The 14,680-nt window shown below is 39.3% G+C and overlaps 1 protein-coding gene across 2 annotated transcripts in view; it reads left to right on the forward strand.

The window, feature by feature from the left end:
• SLC6A2 (solute carrier family 6 member 2) overlaps positions 1-14,680 on the forward strand; it is a 1,697,790-nt gene that overhangs the window by 870,574 nt on the left and 812,536 nt on the right. For both annotated transcript variants that reach the window (XM_044082002.1, XM_044082003.1), the window contains exon 6: positions 5,090-5,224. In XM_044082002.1, coding sequence (XP_043937937.1) covers positions 5,090-5,224 — 135 coding nt within the window. The remainder of the gene's footprint in view (positions 1-5,089; positions 5,225-14,680) is intronic.

Genomic DNA, 14,680 nt, shown 5'->3' on the forward strand with positions numbered 1-14,680 from the left:
CTCCTCACCAGGCTGGATCTGCTCCTGCTCCCAGGCTGGATCTGCTCCTGATCCTCACCAGGCTGAATCTGCTCCTGCTCCTTATCAGGCTGGATCTGCTCCTGCTCCTCACCAGGCTGGATCTGCTCCTGCTCCTCACCAGGCTGGATCTGCTCCTGCTCCTTATCAGGCTGAATCTGCTCCTGCTCCCCACCAGACTGGATCTGCTCCTGCTCCCAGGCTGAATCTGCTCCTGATCCTCACCAGGCTGAATCTGCTTGTCTCCACCCCAGCTTCTCCCACACTATTGCTCTATCTACTTTATCTCTGTGGAAAATGGAACATTTTATAAACAAATTGTAACTTGATTTTTGACAATATAATTCTAATTTTTCAAATGTTACTTGACAAAAAATACTGTGTGGCAATTCCACTCGAAACAATGCTTAATTCTATGATTTTTATAATTTCATGATTTGTATAATTTTGCGTCTCTTTTAACTTTAGTATTGTGTTACTATATGTCTTTATGTGATTTAATATGGAGCTTTTCTCCCTGGGTCTCCACTGAAAATGGGCAACCGGCCCAATCGAACTTTCCTCGTAAACAAATGTTAAATAAATAAATTATTATTCCCATGCTGTACCTGAAGGCATATCAACAATTAGAAGCCAGCCATCCTATTGATTTTTGCAATTAATTGGTAAGGGGAGAAAGGTTATTACTAAAGACCCCTAGCTCTACATCTAGCAGCTTACATGCACACACCGGTGTGGCATGCCTTGCCACTCTTGATGAATGCATGAAACCTTCTTCACACATGCACAGAAGAGGCTGCCATCTCTGATTTTTATCTTAAAGTACATATCCATTACCATAGCCTGCCCATTATGCAGCCCCACTTTCTGAGAGTATCATCATTGTAATGAGTGCACTCCCCCCCCCCCCCCCGAATGTGTAGCCTGGGTCAGCTCCTTGTTCCCACAGTTCTCCCACCTGTCCACTAATCAAACTTGGGTTATGTGGGTCAGAGTCAGGGCTTTTATTCCTCTCCACCATGGACACAGTGAATACAGTTTGTTGTGTTCATTCTAGCAAACAAAGCAAAACTAACTCAAATAAATGCTTTTGAATAAATGTCTAGAATTTCTTCTTAATAAAATAATTATTAGACTATTTTCAAGCAGGAAAATAAGTTAATGATAAAATATATGCAGCCAGATTGTATTTAAGGACTACAGAATATGGACTTTAGTGTTTTGTGGTGCACTCATGTTTATTCATATGAGGTTGCTTCTGATTTTGTATTGCAGCGTGCTTGTAAATGTCTTAAATACGTGCTAACACATTTTTGAATGAATTAATATGTATTATGAGTTTTTGTGTTATTTGAGTGTTTTCTTAATATAAATGCAAGATAACATTCTTATCATGTACTTGAAAATGTTACACAGTTGTTGAAAAATATTTTGCAGTCTCTGATGTTTGCTCATACAGAACTGAAACAAAAGGCAGGTCACACGTATTTAAGTTTCCAGATTGTGGAAAGCATTGTTCATGGCAGCAGCATGCCCCAGTTTATAAGCTGTTGTGGCAGCTGGCAGCAGAAATAGAATGATATCAGCCTTAATTTGGAGTGCATTAATATGCCTGAGACGTTGCTGTAATTAAAACGTGCTGAAATGCTCAGTAGTGTTTTTTGTCGTCAAATTAACAAAGCTTCACGACATCCCAGGTCACATTAGGTTGGTAGGGCTACAAGCCATGCAATCAGAATGGCATGCTTCCTGGCGATAGTTCAAGTCTTAGCTAAAGCATTTATTTCTGCCCTCCTCTCTGTTTACATTCATAAATGGAAAGTAGATATACCGGGCATGTGGTTAGCAACAATTGCTGACACCTATTAACAAACCAAAGCTATAATTAAAAAATATGTAAACAGCAACCAGATGTGTCAACAGTGCTAATGTTTTCCACATAGTGGAAATTACTTTGTATGAATATACATAAATATTGTAGCAGAAAACCTCCACACATTTAATTACAGTGTGGTAGTCATACTTGTTAATTTGAAGACAGGAATTCAAATATGGGAGCGACCAGAAAGGAATTTTCTGAGTGGTAATAAAATATTGGCTAAATGGAAGAGCTGACGCACAGTTCAATCGGGGCTAAGGAATTGCAGTCAGAAGCAGACTCTTAACATGCCTGTTAGACGCTCAGTAGTAATGGCTTCCAGAACAATCTTAATGCTCTGTGAAGACACAGAAGTCTTGTCACTGATCACACCTATCTTTGTGGCATGAGGTATAAGTGCAGTGAGCTTAAAGAAACAGGACCGGTAAAGCAGGGTTCAATTCCATTTAGCAGTTACTTGTGTTGGGGGTTGGTATAATGGGTAAGGTGTTTACCTGACACAAGGTACAGCATTTGATTCTCACCCTTGGAGAAATTAGCTAATGTTAAAATGGCCTGCAAAAGCAGCTAGTGTAGTACGTACCTATGAACCTATACAGAATACTGCATCCCTTGAATCACCTTGCACCGATGACCTACTTGCATACGTGGTGAAGGGTCAGTAGAAGTTTTACTTTTATTGATATGCCTAAGTAATAATTCTAATTTGGCTGAAATGGGGACACATACAAATACTATGATGGAATTAACTGTAGGTTTCAGACCTTTTTATTCCTAGGGTGAGAACCAGTGTAGCCAGTGATGTATGCAGAGTGAATGCTGAGGTAATGTACTGTTAGAATAACACATGAAAAAAGTATGTTAGAGAGTGACGGGTGAATGTTAAACACTGCTCACCAAAATAAGAAGCGATGTGTTGGGTAGCTTAAGTTATAAGACACTATGCTGCCACTCAGGTGGGGACCTTGTCCTTTTCAGATTTCATTCTAAATACAGGCTGGTCACCATTTCATAGTTTTACAAACTAGAAAAAGCCATCACTAGTAAACATGAAGAACTGATTTAATAATAAAATCAAGCTTAACTTCACCCTAAAGATTTCACATAAGGAACAAAAGACATATAAAACTAGATTTGTTAGTAAAGAAGGTGGTATGACACCCTCCAATAATTGCACTTTTTGTAAACATCTGAGTAAAGAAAACATCTTTAAACATCCTATCACCAACAATAATTCTGACAGCATTTATGACATGCAATACAAAAAATGTAATCTACCTGGCTACTTATAAATGCTATTCAACATATTATGTAGGAAAAATGAATCATAAACGTAGAGAGAATTGGTGGTCATTTATCAGATATTAGGAGATTGGTGGAAACAAACTTACTATATAAACATATAAAGAGTAAAGGACAAACCTTCAGTTTACTTTTTCAGTATTAAAAGTTACTAATGAATCTGTTAGAGGTGGTCATATCACTACCGTAACTGAAGCAGAAAAATACAAATTGATAAATTATTTGCAGGCAAATACGCCTCTTGGACTTAACGTTATGGTTAGCTTCAAGCCTATTTTAAAATGAAACACAATGGTTTTAGCCAATGAAATTTGTATCATGTGATGAACAGAGTTGTATTTAATTGATGTGACTGTTAATTTAATCAAGTAACCTAGGGAAGCATTCTATGTGAAAGCTTTTTGGTGAAGTTAAGCTTGTGTTTATTATTAAATCATTTTTTTCATGTTCATCAGTGACAGCTTTTTTTCTTATTTGCTTTTACTTGGTTGTCGCATCCATTCGTATTTACCTGCTAGAATTTTTGAATTTGATTTCATAGTTTTGCCATGATAAAGGAACCCACAATGTAAACTACTTACTAAGTATATATTTCAGTGGAGACTTATGATTAATTTCATTCTGATCTGTGAACTTGCCTGATGAGGCATATTTTGTATATGCAAGAAAGAAATCTATACAGTGATTTTCCTCTGCTTAACAACTGTCTTTGATACACAGGCTATTCATTCATTATTGTTTTTGTTAAGTAGATAAATACTACTAGGCATACATTACTGCTTAGAAATCCTTGGAAGCTTTGTGTGATGATTTTTACAGCTTAGACTCCATGGTGCGCATTCCAAAAAACTTGCTCTCAGTGAAATTGACCACTTACACTGACAGCAGGCTAAGGGCAGGTCTTTTGGAATCTGGTCTCCGTTGTGTATCTGTTTGTAGTTTTTACACCCAAGTAGGTCATTTACACTGGGCTTTGGGGATCAGGGCAGATTTTCACTGAGATCATCTCTTTTGGAATCTGGCCATATGAGTTTGTTAAATATAGAGTGACAATGGTCTGCCTGCTACATGTAGTTTTCTCACGGCTTATTACCTTTGAACTTCACTGGCAGAACAGGGCAAGTACCCTTACATAGCCTAATAGCTTGTTTGTTTGTGTCTTTCGGCTTTTCCCAGTTAGGGGTCGCCACAGCAGAACTCCGGTCCGCTAATGATTGGTAGTGGATTTTTACGTACTGGGTTACCAGCCCTGATGCACAACCTTCAACGAAGGCACGCCCCATTCACGTATGCCTCCACACAGAAGGGGCTCTAGCTGAGAATCAAACGGGACAACGTCTTGCTATGAGGCGACAACGCTACCGCAGCACCACCACACGTAGCCTAATAGCTTGTATAGGTGCTAAATGTAATCAGGTATACACTAGTCAGGAATTATGGGTGTGAAAATGCCCTCACTATTGAAAGAACTGTATTCCCTGTTAACTTATCTGTGAAACTTGCTGAAATACTGAATAAGAAGATGAGTGAGTATATTTCAGTCATTTGATTTATTTTTCAGTGCTACTTTTAAACCAGGCTCAAATGTTTGCATTTCCATAAAAAGTAAGGATTCTCTCTGGTACATGTTATGAAAGACAGAAAGAGAAACTATGTAAGAAAATAATTATCTTAAATAATATCTAACAGTGTTGTGTCCATTGTTTTTAGGAAAACAGAAGTGCAGCCAGATGCTGTTGATTTTGTTTAACTGATGGCCTAAATCCATATCGTCATTTAACATATGACAGTATCGGAAAATACCCAGGACCTGATAATTACATACTTTTTGAAGCAGCGTGTTAATGAAAAGATACTCTAATCACTGCTTTTCCTTTTCTCGATGTGCAGGTTGTCTGGATCACTGCCACTATGCCGTACGTTGTATTGTTTATCTTGTTAATTCGTGGCATTACTCTGCCAGGTGCCATTGAAGGAATAAAATCCTATCTCCATATTGACTTTAAACGACTTAAAGAAGCCACGGTAAGATTACTTTGTTTCACACTGCCGATTACTGAAAATGATTGTTACTTTAACTGTCAAGTTGCAGGCAGGGGATCTTAAACAGTGAAAATATTTATTTTGTTTGAAATTCATGGAAATAGAGTTACAACTGTTATACTGTTATGCTGGTGGGGCGACTCAGCGGTTGGGATCTCTGCCTCATATATGTAATGTATGGCGATCACATGTCACTTTCATTCAGTGTCTCTGTAGAGTGAATGCTTGTTGACTGGCTTCTACAAAACTGTTCACATGTAGTTTATTTACCGTGGCCCATGTGGCTTGGATTTTAATTGCAAAGGGTCTCTATAGAAATACGTCAGTTACTTGCTTTTGACTAAATACAATGTAAACTGAGTTAATAAGATATGAAAAGGTGACAGATCCTGACTAAATGCCAGTACTCCTCAATATGCTGGTTTATATTTTATATATATATTTTATCTATCTATCTATCTATCTATCTATCTATCTATCTATCTATCTATCTATCTATCTATCTATCTATCTAATATCTGTATCTATAGCCTCAAGGTCACACCAACATGGAGAATGTAAATTTAGAGACTGGATTTGAGTCTGTTCACACTGGAATACATACATGGGCATTCAGCTCTGAACAGTTCACAAAGAGCTGTAATGTGACCAGTTTTAGAAAAACACCAATAATGTCTTTAATATGCACACACCAGATTATTTAATGCATGTAATGCCTGCATCTATAGTTTTTGACTCTCTGTCAGCCTGTCAGAAGAGTGAAAACTGAAATTGTGAATCTCCAAACTTCAGAAAATAAAGTGTGACTTCAAAATAAAAATACTGTTAGAAAAAAGTTGCTATAACATGTTTTAATAGTTAAGACTCCGCCCCCCGTATCATTTGTACAGACAGGAGTGACTCTGTACTCCTACTACTTTATACAACTCTAGCTTTTTTTTTTTTTTTTTTGGAAAAAAAATCATCTTATGCAACTCTGGCATTTTTTTTTGAAAAAAAAAAATCATAGTCATTTTATCATGCCACTTGGATTCTTTTTCTATACTTCCAAGGGGATTTCTGCATTTGCTGCAATGCAGTTTTCCCAAAGTGTAGTTTCCTTGAAATTGCATTTTATGGAAAGTAGTTCTTGCTCACTTGAGGGAAAACCTCTAAATGCCATTTGAGATGGATTCACCCCCCCCCCCATTTAACTTACTGTGAGGTCACATAGGAGAAAGGAGGCAAATACCTACTTTTTCAAAAAGTGTAGATTCAGGGGAAAATGCATGGTACATTCTGGCAAAGGCAAATATTTCATTCCAAGGCTAAGGGTAATTTCTGAAATGACTGCATGCTAATTAATAGTTCAGCCAAACATACCTTGGAGTAGAGTAATGGAGTGTTAGCGTAACAGTTCACACATTTTTTAGTCTATGCAGTTAAATAAACAAATAAGTAGAATTCCTCCAGAATAATTGAATTAATAAACAACAACACTGATAACCTTATACTCCTGGATGCAAAACAGTCTGGCTTTGTGAAAGGTACATTATGTCTGCCCTACTCATCTGAATTTTTGAAAGTGTTAATGAGGCCACAGATAAGGAGTGTACAGCCCTAAATAAGCCAGAGATAAGGGGTGTACAGCCCTAAATAAGCCAGAGATAAGGGGTGTACAGCCCTAAATAAGCCAGAGATAAGGGGTGTACAGCCCTAAATAAGCCAGAGATAAGGGGTGTACAGCCCTAAATAAGCCAGATATAAGGGGTGTACAGCCCTAAATAAGCCAGAGATAAGGGGTGCACAGCCCTAAATAAGCCAGAGATAAGGGGTGTACAGCCCATGTTGCATAATGGGACCTTGCAAAGGCCTTTTACAGTACCCGCCATGCAAGGATTATTGACAAATACTTCAAACTCCATGATAACTCGTACATAGTTCATTGGATAGGTAACTGGCTATCTGAAAGAAACCGTAATTCGAAGGCTAATGATTGCAGACTGGAGGGATTTACAAAATCCCATTCTAGTACAAGAATTCTCCAGGAAGAACTGAGCCAATCTCATGTTTGGTGTATTACTCATAAGCTTACATATAATGCCAAGAATGCAGCATATCTTCCTTTGGCACTAGCATTACTTTTACTTATATTATAGAAAATGTTCCTCTTAAGTCTGACAGTCATCAGGGATTTGGGAACCATTGTTGATAACAGACACTTTTTTTGAGTACTGTGTTTCTATGGTATTTAAAAAAAATCCTTCTGCTTTTCACAGATTAGTCTTTGTGGTATTGTCTCAAGGTCAAAAGAAGTTATAGTCCCACTTTAATCCTCCCTAATTAGGCACGGATTGAACAGAGTGTCCCTCTTTGGCACATACCCTGAGAAATACCTAAAATTCTTGAAATGTTGCCATATCCTTTCCAGAATGATCTCAAGTCTTAGTACCCTTAGCTATTGTGACAGATTAAAAACCTTACATCTCCACTCAGTCTGATACAGTTCTTGAGGGGTGATCTTGAGTGATGCTGTGAATGACCAATACTCTTTGAATGTCTTAATTTTAATGGAAGCAGTGGTAAAGTAAACGTCCACCCTTGCTACTATATCAACACCATAAGATGGAGCAACATCTACCTAACAAAATATATTCCCCACTTTTGAAATAGCTGTGCTTAAACATCAGAGTAGTCCCTGGTGGCCTTTAAAACCATTCTGGATGACTGGACAGGTGATCGCACATTTCACCTATTGTATGAGGGCTTTGGGAGGGTGGCCTAATGGTTAAGGTGTTTGCCTTACAAACACAAGGTGCAGGGTTTGAGTCTCACAAGGGATAATTGGCTAGGCTTAAAATGGCTTGCAAGGGCAGTTAGCCTAGTACTAATCTATGAACCTATTCATAGAAATTCATGTGATATAACAGAATAGGATATAGTACAGCACAGTTAAACTGATAATAAACAAAGTGTTATTGGAAAAGGTAATAAAGTGGGATGAGGCCAAGAAGACATTTGGACTGCAGGTTATAGGCTGCCTTTCCTACTAGGGATTGATATCAGAATATAGACAAAGAGAAAGGGCTGGCGAGTCCTAAGCCCAAGATCTGTTCTGGTAGAGTTTTTATTGGAATCTAGAACAGAAGCTGTTGTTACAAAACACATACATACATAAAATTATTTCAAGCATGGGCATTAATGCCCTTCTAGCCTACAAGTATACTAAAACACTCATTCCTATTATAAGTGTCCAGGCTATTCATAAAAATATCTAAACTTGTGCTTGTTTTAATGTAAACTGGTAGTCTATTTCATGTGTCAGCTGCTCTCTCAGGGTTTTAATTAGTAAACGTCTCATCCCTATAAAATCTTCTAACTGGGTTGACTGGTGATTCTCTACTCCTTTTAGATGACCCCAAACACTCCCAGATATGCCTGAATAAGATCTCCTCTTAAATATCTATAAAAGACACTGTACAAGTTCAGATATTTTAGTTCTTCATAATAACTTAAATGTTCACGTCCATGGATGCCCTTGGTATTTTTCCACTGTACTCTTTCCAGTTTACTCATGCTTGTTATCTCATAAGATTTCCATATTGTTATTCCATACTTAAGTTTGGGTCTAATAGGTTCATAGGTTCATAGGTTCATACTAGGCTATCTGCCCGAGGGCATTTGCAAGCCTAGCCCATCGTTTTGTGGCTTACGCCACCCCTTTAGTATGGGGAACTATACCCATTATTTTGCTGTGCCTCTGTCGAGCAGTGACACTGAGGTAATCCCTGGGGTATATCTGCGATCTCCCATCCATTGGTCAAGATTTCTCTTGAACAAGGCCAGCGAGGTGCTCTGCCTCACATGTACCGGGATTTTGTTCCACAGCATAGGGAGTCTTTGGGTGATGAATCTATCCCTCCAGCACGTCCTATTAATAGCCGTGTCGAGGTTTAAGTCTCCCGCCCTTGTGGCTCTGATGGATCTAGATTTTTGAGGTGAAGCATATTCATCAAATCTGGGTTTGACATGGCCTTGTATGTTAGGCAAAGGTCACCTCTGAGCAAGCGTGGCGACTGAATAGAGCTGGAGTTCTTTCAGTCGGGCAGCATAGGACAGATTTTTGAGACCCTTTATCCTTTTGGTGAGGAACTTTTGTGGCCTCTCCAGCTGCTGCAAGTGTCGGGTCAGATACATTCCGAATGGGGCATTGTACTCAATCATTGGTCTGATGAGTGATGAGTAAAGGGAGACTATGACCTCCCTTGATCTAGATGAGAATCCCTTCATGATAAGGTGGGCAATGTAGAAGGTCTTCCTAACTACTTTAGCTACATGGGTGTCGAATGACAGACTACTATCAACCTGGGTCCCCAGGTCCCTGATATCTTCTTCTGTGCTCAGTGGATTGCCACCTATTTGGTAGCTAGGGGTAACCTTGTTTTTCCTGAAGGGTATGACTATGCATTTTTTGGCATTTAACTTTAGGCCGTGGCTCTGGCACCAGTTATCCGTTTCTGTGAGACCCTTCTGAAGGATATCTGTGTCAGATGTGTTTTCTACTATGGCCCAGTTTGCAGTCATCTGCAAACTTAGTGAGCCATAACCCTGCTGTGTTTGCTTGTACTTGGAAAAGTAGATGCCAAACAAGAGTGGGCCCAGGACTGAGCCCTGTGGGACACCACTTGTGACAGGCTTTGAGTCTGACATGGCGCCAGCAACTCTGACCCTGTGGGTTCTGTCACTCAGCCAGTTTGCAACCCATCTTGTGATGTATGGGTTGACATTTAAGCTGATGAGTTTTTCAATGATACCCGAGTGGGGTATTGTATCGAAGGCCTTAGCCAGATCGAGGTAGGCTGTATGGACTGCCTTTCCCTCATCAATGGCTTTGGTGACTGTTTCGAAAAAGTCAACCAAGTTTAAAAGGCATGATCTGCCTTTGACAAAGCCAAACTGGGTTTGATCCAAAGTCTGCAAATTCCCTATGTCTTTATTTATGAGGTCCATTATGATCCTCTCCATGGCTTTGCAGATAAGGCTTGTCAAGCTAATGGGCCGGTAATTTCAAGGGTCGGTGGAGGCACCGCCTTTGTGAAGTGGGACCACAGTTGCAGTGCCACTCCTGGAGTGCGTATCCAGAGGTAAGACTTTGATTAAACAGCTGTCCTAGCTGTGGGTTTAATTCCTCATTGAGTTCGTGGAGCACACAGCCGGGGACACCATCAGGTCCCATGGATGCTGTGTATTTTGCTTTGGAGAGAGCAGTTCTCACTTGGGCGCTGGAGATGTTTGGGGGCTGCAATCGTTTGGTATAGATATCTCTCCTTTTGGGGAGGGAGAAGTTTGCACTGAACCTGTCAGCCAGTATGTTGGCAATGTCTGTAGGATCAGTAATCTTCACATCATTTTGAACTAGCTCTGAGCATATCTGGGAGTTTCCTCCCAGGTTTCTAACATAGCTAAAGAAGGCCTTATGATTGTCTTTTGAGTCTTTAGCTATTTTTCTCTCGAAATTTGCTTTGGATGATTTTATGAGAGCTCTTAGTTTTTTACTTATAGTGATCAAGGGTGTCTTACCTTTTAAGGATTTTGCTCTATCTTGTAGTAGCTTCCTCCTTTTGTTGTAGAGTTTGTTTATGGCTGGGGTCCACCAGACTGGACGCTTGCCTTTGGTACAAAGAGTCTTTGTTTTGCTTGGGATTGCCTTATCCATGCAGTCCTGCAGGTGCTGGTAGAAGGCTTTTGTAAGTGATACAGCGGCTTGAGTACTGTTTTCCGCCGGCTCGGGGGCCTTAAAGGAGACCACACTAGTCTTTAGAAGTGTGAAGTCGGCTTTTGAGAAGTTCTTTACTGTGGTCTTTTTTATTTCAGGTGGGGGTGGGATGAGGACCTCCAGCGAGATTAGTTTGTGATCTGATCTCACCAGTGAGGGGTACACCTCCGGTGTTGAACATTGTGCTCCCATGTTCGTGATAATGAGATCAAGTATGTTATCTCCTCTTGTGGGGATGGTGACTAGTTGTTCCATGGCATTTGAGTTTATGAATTCCAGGAACTTTTGGGCTAGGGTGTTTGGGCTTGAGTAGTGTTCCCAGTCTATATTAGGGTAATTGAAGTCACCTAGTATGATGGTGTTTGGTGATACATTTATCCCCTCTAGTGTTTTCAGGAAGGCCATGTGAGGTTCCTGAGTTTGTGAGGGTGGCCTGTAACATGCTACAATTTGCAGAGCAGTCTTGCCTATGGTTAATTGCACCTGGATGGTCTCCGATGCATCGTGCGTTGCCACCAGTCTTGAGGTGTGGGTGTCCTTGATGAATATGGATACCCCTCCTTTCTTGGTATTGTCCGGATTTTGGGGCCGGAACGCATGATATGAGGTAAAACCTGATAGCGCTGGGGTGCTCTCAGGAGCCTTGAACCAGGTTTCTGTCACAGCACAGACATCGATGTTCTCCATACTGAGAAGGGCCTCGAGTGCGTGCATTTTGAGATTTAGACTTCTGGCATTGAGCAGCATTACCCTTAGTTTTGCTTTTTTGTGTTCTAGGGTGGGAGGTTTAGAATTTGAGCCTTGCCTAAAAAAGGCACTATGGGGGTGGCAAGAGCCTTTGCCAATATCCGGAATCCCAGGGGTGACAGGTGCAAGCCGTCCCTTGCGAAGCAGCGTGGCTTGTCCAGCATGTCATCCCAGGCAGACAGACACTGGATCCCCTTTGAATGACACCAGTGTTTAAGCCAATTGTTAAAGCTGATCATCTTATCTCTGTATTGTGGCATCATTCTTGGTGAAGGTAGGATACTGCTCAAGGTCAGGGTCATACCTGCCTGGGCTACATAATCAGAGAGCTCCTCAATGTCTCTTTTCATGTAGTCCAAGGAGGTACGTCTCAGGTCGTTTACACCAGCGTGGACAATGACTGAGTCATATTTGTACCTGCTGTTGAGAGACCTGAGTGCTTGCGTTATGTGGCGGATTCTAACAAGCAATGACTTCATCATTTCTGATTTCCTAGATTTTATTACTCTTTTTATAAAACCTATAATTCTATAACTATCATTAACCAATAGGTTGATATGATTAGAAAAGACCTCAAAGCTGGATCTACCCATATACCCAGGTCCTTAATTGAATCTACAGTTTCAACCACTGTGTGCTGTATTAAATATTCACCTTTCAGTTTATGTCTCCCAAATCTCACATGCTTAGTTTTTGATGTATTCCTGAGTGTATTATTCTCATGTGCCCAAATGGTCAATTTAGTCAAATTCTTTTGCAGACATGCCCTATCTGTAACACATGTAATCAGTTCTAATCAGGTTACTCAGTTTAAAATCCTTTGCATATAGACTGCAAAACACCTCAGATGAAAAAAAAAAGATACATCTGAAAGATGCAATCTAAACACACAAGAGCCTAGAACAGTGCCCTGTGGAACACCCTGAGTGTAACCAAGCATTTCGCCTATCAGGGAGCGGAGCCTACATGGCCAGCTGATAGCAGCATCTTATTAGAGCTCCACAAATCTATGCTAGAAAACAGGAAACAATCTACTTTTTCAAATAAAAATAGAAAAACCTCATCAAGGAAATTTCAAACTACAATCTCACCAAATTTTAAGAAATTCTGTTGAGATTTCCCTGTCAAAATAATATGGAGATTATTTCAACTGTATGGAAATGGCCAGCTAAAAGAACTCTCACTTGGAAACTACTTTGAAGCAGAAAATCCAACTAATGTCTTCCACACTACATGAGCTGTCCTTGAAAATGGATAGATTTGCAGACAATCTGGAAAACCTCAAAGAAAACTGTCAAAACAAACTGATGTTCTCAAGGAAACACTACAGCAACAACAAACTAAAATATTAGACATGGAAACTTCACTGAATGACATAGATGGGAGACTCAAGGAAGAGAAAAATCAGACTGAATTCATACCACATCAGAATAACTGGTTAATCAACAAAATGGATGATCTGGAGAACAGGGAAAGGAGAACAAATATAAGAATTTCTGGTCTCCCAGAGAAATCTGAAGGTGAGGACATCATTGCATTCTTAAATTCCTGCTACCTGAAGTACTAGACCTAAAGGAGGGACTTTCAAATGGTACAGAGAGAGCGCACAGAGCCATAGGAAAACAAATACCCTCTTCATCTAAAGCTCCTCCAAGATCAATTGTAGTAAAATTTCTGTCATGTCTGGACTAAGAACTTGTACTAAAATCAGCTTGGAGAAAAAGTCCCTTAACATACAAACAAAGTGAAATAAGATTTGACAATGACTACTCTGCAAGAGTGCTATAACTAAGGAAAAAACCTGGGCATTGGTGAAACTCCTCAAACAAAATAAAATAAAACCACAACTTGTCTATCCTTCAAAAATCAGAATTTTGTATTCAAATGATATGAGGACCTTCAACAACTACGAGGAAACATCTTCCTTCATCAAAAATAACAATATTATCATAATTCCAGAAGGAATGGACTACCACCTTGAAAAGCTATCCTGAAAAAAACACTTGGACTGATGTGAGGAAAAAGAAACTAAGAACTAAACTTAAAACCACAGAAACCTTCAAATCTCTCAAATCTTCAGCTAAGATATAATCTTCATATTCAAGCAACCAAAAAGTATGTACTTTAACTTATTCATTTTGTATAATACATTATAGAACTTTTTTCCACTGACCTTTATAAATGAATATTTAATATAGGACAACTCTACTTATGCTAATGAAATAAGATTATAATACCTTAAGTGAAATGTCAGTTAATTAACATAGCATTAATCCAGTGACAAGTAATATACAGAAAACATTGACTAACATATTGTAGATTATTCAGGAATTTGTGAAAAACATATACGAGTAACTGCATTTTCATAATGACCCTGATTGATCAGTATATCTGATCAAATAGTACATAATAATGTAGAAAGGGTCCCTTTGAATCTGGCTTTGCTTGGAGTATTAACACACCAATTGTATTTGAATTAGTTAAAACTAATGGCTGCTCTGTTAAAAAAAAAAAGAGAGAGAGAAAAATGTGTTCAGTTATACACTGAAGGGTTTAGAGAAGCCAAGGAGCCATACATGAACAACTTTTTGACTGACAGTATCCGCGTGCCAGCACGAACATTAATTTTTTGACGGTCAAAAAGAAAAGACCACTTTCCGTATACATCCATCCGAAGTATTACACAAAAGAACGTGCAGCATTTCAGGAAGTGCGGGGCGCATACTGAGACAGGAAGTGAAAGCCATGACTAACCCATGTATCGCTTGTATTATCTTGGCATCTAGAAACCCATTAAAGTACATGATACAACTAAAATATAAATTGTTACAAAACCTTACCTATGTATGCTTCTCTAATCAAGTCAAGATAGCAATTAAGATACCAGTCTATAGAAGGAGCAAAAGTAACCGTAGATAAGCATAAGAAAGCGTATC

This window comes from Protopterus annectens, chromosome 8.part1 (genome assembly GCF_019279795.1).
Source record: "Protopterus annectens isolate FY-2018-M chromosome 8.part1, PAN1.0, whole genome shotgun sequence".
Lineage (NCBI taxonomy): Eukaryota > Metazoa > Chordata > Ceratodontiformes > Protopteridae > Protopterus > Protopterus annectens.